Source organism: Halyomorpha halys, unplaced genomic scaffold, assembly GCF_000696795.3.
Source record: "Halyomorpha halys isolate HHAL.00 unplaced genomic scaffold, Hhal_1.1 Scaffold1362.1, whole genome shotgun sequence".
Classification (NCBI taxonomy): domain Eukaryota; kingdom Metazoa; phylum Arthropoda; class Insecta; order Hemiptera; family Pentatomidae; genus Halyomorpha; species Halyomorpha halys.
Genome location: NW_027116648.1, coordinates 148,894 through 150,626, shown reverse-complemented (window position 1 = coordinate 150,626; position 1,733 = coordinate 148,894). Strand labels below are relative to the sequence as shown.

Genomic DNA, 1,733 nt, shown 5'->3' with positions numbered 1-1,733 from the left:
TGGCTAGTAATTATACATAGTTTTATTAGATCTATTATTCAGTTATGTCCCTTTTGAATAGATATAAACTGGATATAGATGTTCAGTCGTGTGAATGATTTTGCTAATGTTCCTGTTTCTAATATTAATTTTCTTATGAGCTTAGCTTTTCATTCATTCATTTATTGTTGATAAATGAAGATGTCTAGTAAGTCATTAATAAGTATTATACCATATGTTTAAACATGGAGTTCTGTATCCAGTAATTATTTGTATTTATCTGATAAAAGGCCACACTATCCAAAGCTATATATATTCAGAATTTTATTGAAAAATGTAATTCTTCCAATACAGGAATATAATAGTAGAAAGGGCTTAAGTTATGTCTTGCTTCACAATTCAATATATTTAGAACGGCTCTGACTCCTTATTGTTAATTCTCAAGATACAATATTGTGAATTCTTAAGTAAGACTTTGATAAGTTAATTTGATAACATCAATTAATTACATATGGACATTTTTGGCATTAAGATATTCCACATTTCCCACCATGGAACTGAGAATGTTACTTTTAGGCACATACAGTGTACTTAAGTAGTTCAATATTTTTCCCACGGATATGGGACCTTTCGTCAATCACCAATAGGAAGTAAATAATTGTTACAAAAAAAGTAATTTAGCCCTACAATATGAATATATTAGAAGGTAAAAACAAGTAGCTGATCGAGAATCAACAACTTGATATATGGATTACTAGGATATTCTTGGGAAGGGAAATGAAATTCCTAACAGATAAAGAGAAGTATAAATTTGAAGTACTCGGAAATGTAATGTACCGAATTTAAATATATCATGATGGTTAAGAACAACTCTCTTTTTAATTTTCAACAAACTACTTTCTCCAAAAGGTTTAAAACACTTAAATGGACTAAGCTAAATTCACCTTTTGCACTCAGCGATGTAGGCTGAATGTACTGACTTAGGTATTCTTTCAGAAGAATCTTCTTTCAGCCTTTCATGCTCATCTTCAAGGACAGAATTCCTCCCTTTCAGGACAAGATAGTCAGCACGAACAGCATTCAACTTGGAAACAGCTTCATCTCGTTCACAACAAACTTCATTCACTGAAACGAACAATTAAAAAATACTTTCGGAATATAAAATTAGCACAAGTAATGTATGCACAAGGAACTATTACTTATCGCTATGCTCTCTACATTCATCATCGTAGTCTTCTCCAACTGCCTGGTTAAGTTAATTAATTTCCTCCAGCAGTAATATTTCCTATTAAAACATAAATATCTCTTCTAGTCTATTTCCTACAACAGACTAAAAGAGAAACAACACTCATTGAGGAATATCAACACCATTTACCAAGAAAAAGTCTTGCAGCTTAGGCGGAAATTCCAAAATATTGGCACACAGTAACAAAAAGGTTTTCGCTAATTAGTATGTTTTCTTCACTGATCATATCATCTCACAAAGTTCATCTAGTATTTTATCTTTGAACTTAAACTTGTTTTACATTGGCAATCATAAAAATCAGAACAATACTACAATTGTTAATTAATCATCATGAGAGATAGTTTTAAAAACCATTTGTCGTCATCCTCTCAAACGCTTTCCTCTTCTAAATACTTTTTGCTTTTTACTTTTTATTTTTACCCACTTGTGACGTTTCCTCTTAAAAACACTACAAATACCTGTAACGTATTTTTTAATTCGGATTTTGGCCGTTCATACGGCACAGAAG

At 31.2% G+C, this 1,733-nt stretch overlaps 1 protein-coding gene across 3 annotated transcripts in view; it reads right to left on the bottom strand.

Moving 5' to 3' along the window:
* The window catches only part of Cep89 (Centrosomal protein 89kDa), a 43,003-nt gene that overhangs the window by 15,881 nt on the left and 25,389 nt on the right, over window positions 1-1,733 (bottom strand). For all 3 annotated transcript variants that reach the window (XM_014434395.2, XM_014434394.3, XM_067053382.1), the window contains one exon: window positions 924-1,104. In XM_014434395.2, the coding sequence (XP_014289881.1) occupies window positions 924-1,104 (181 nt within the window). The remainder of the gene's footprint in view (window positions 1-923; window positions 1,105-1,733) is intronic.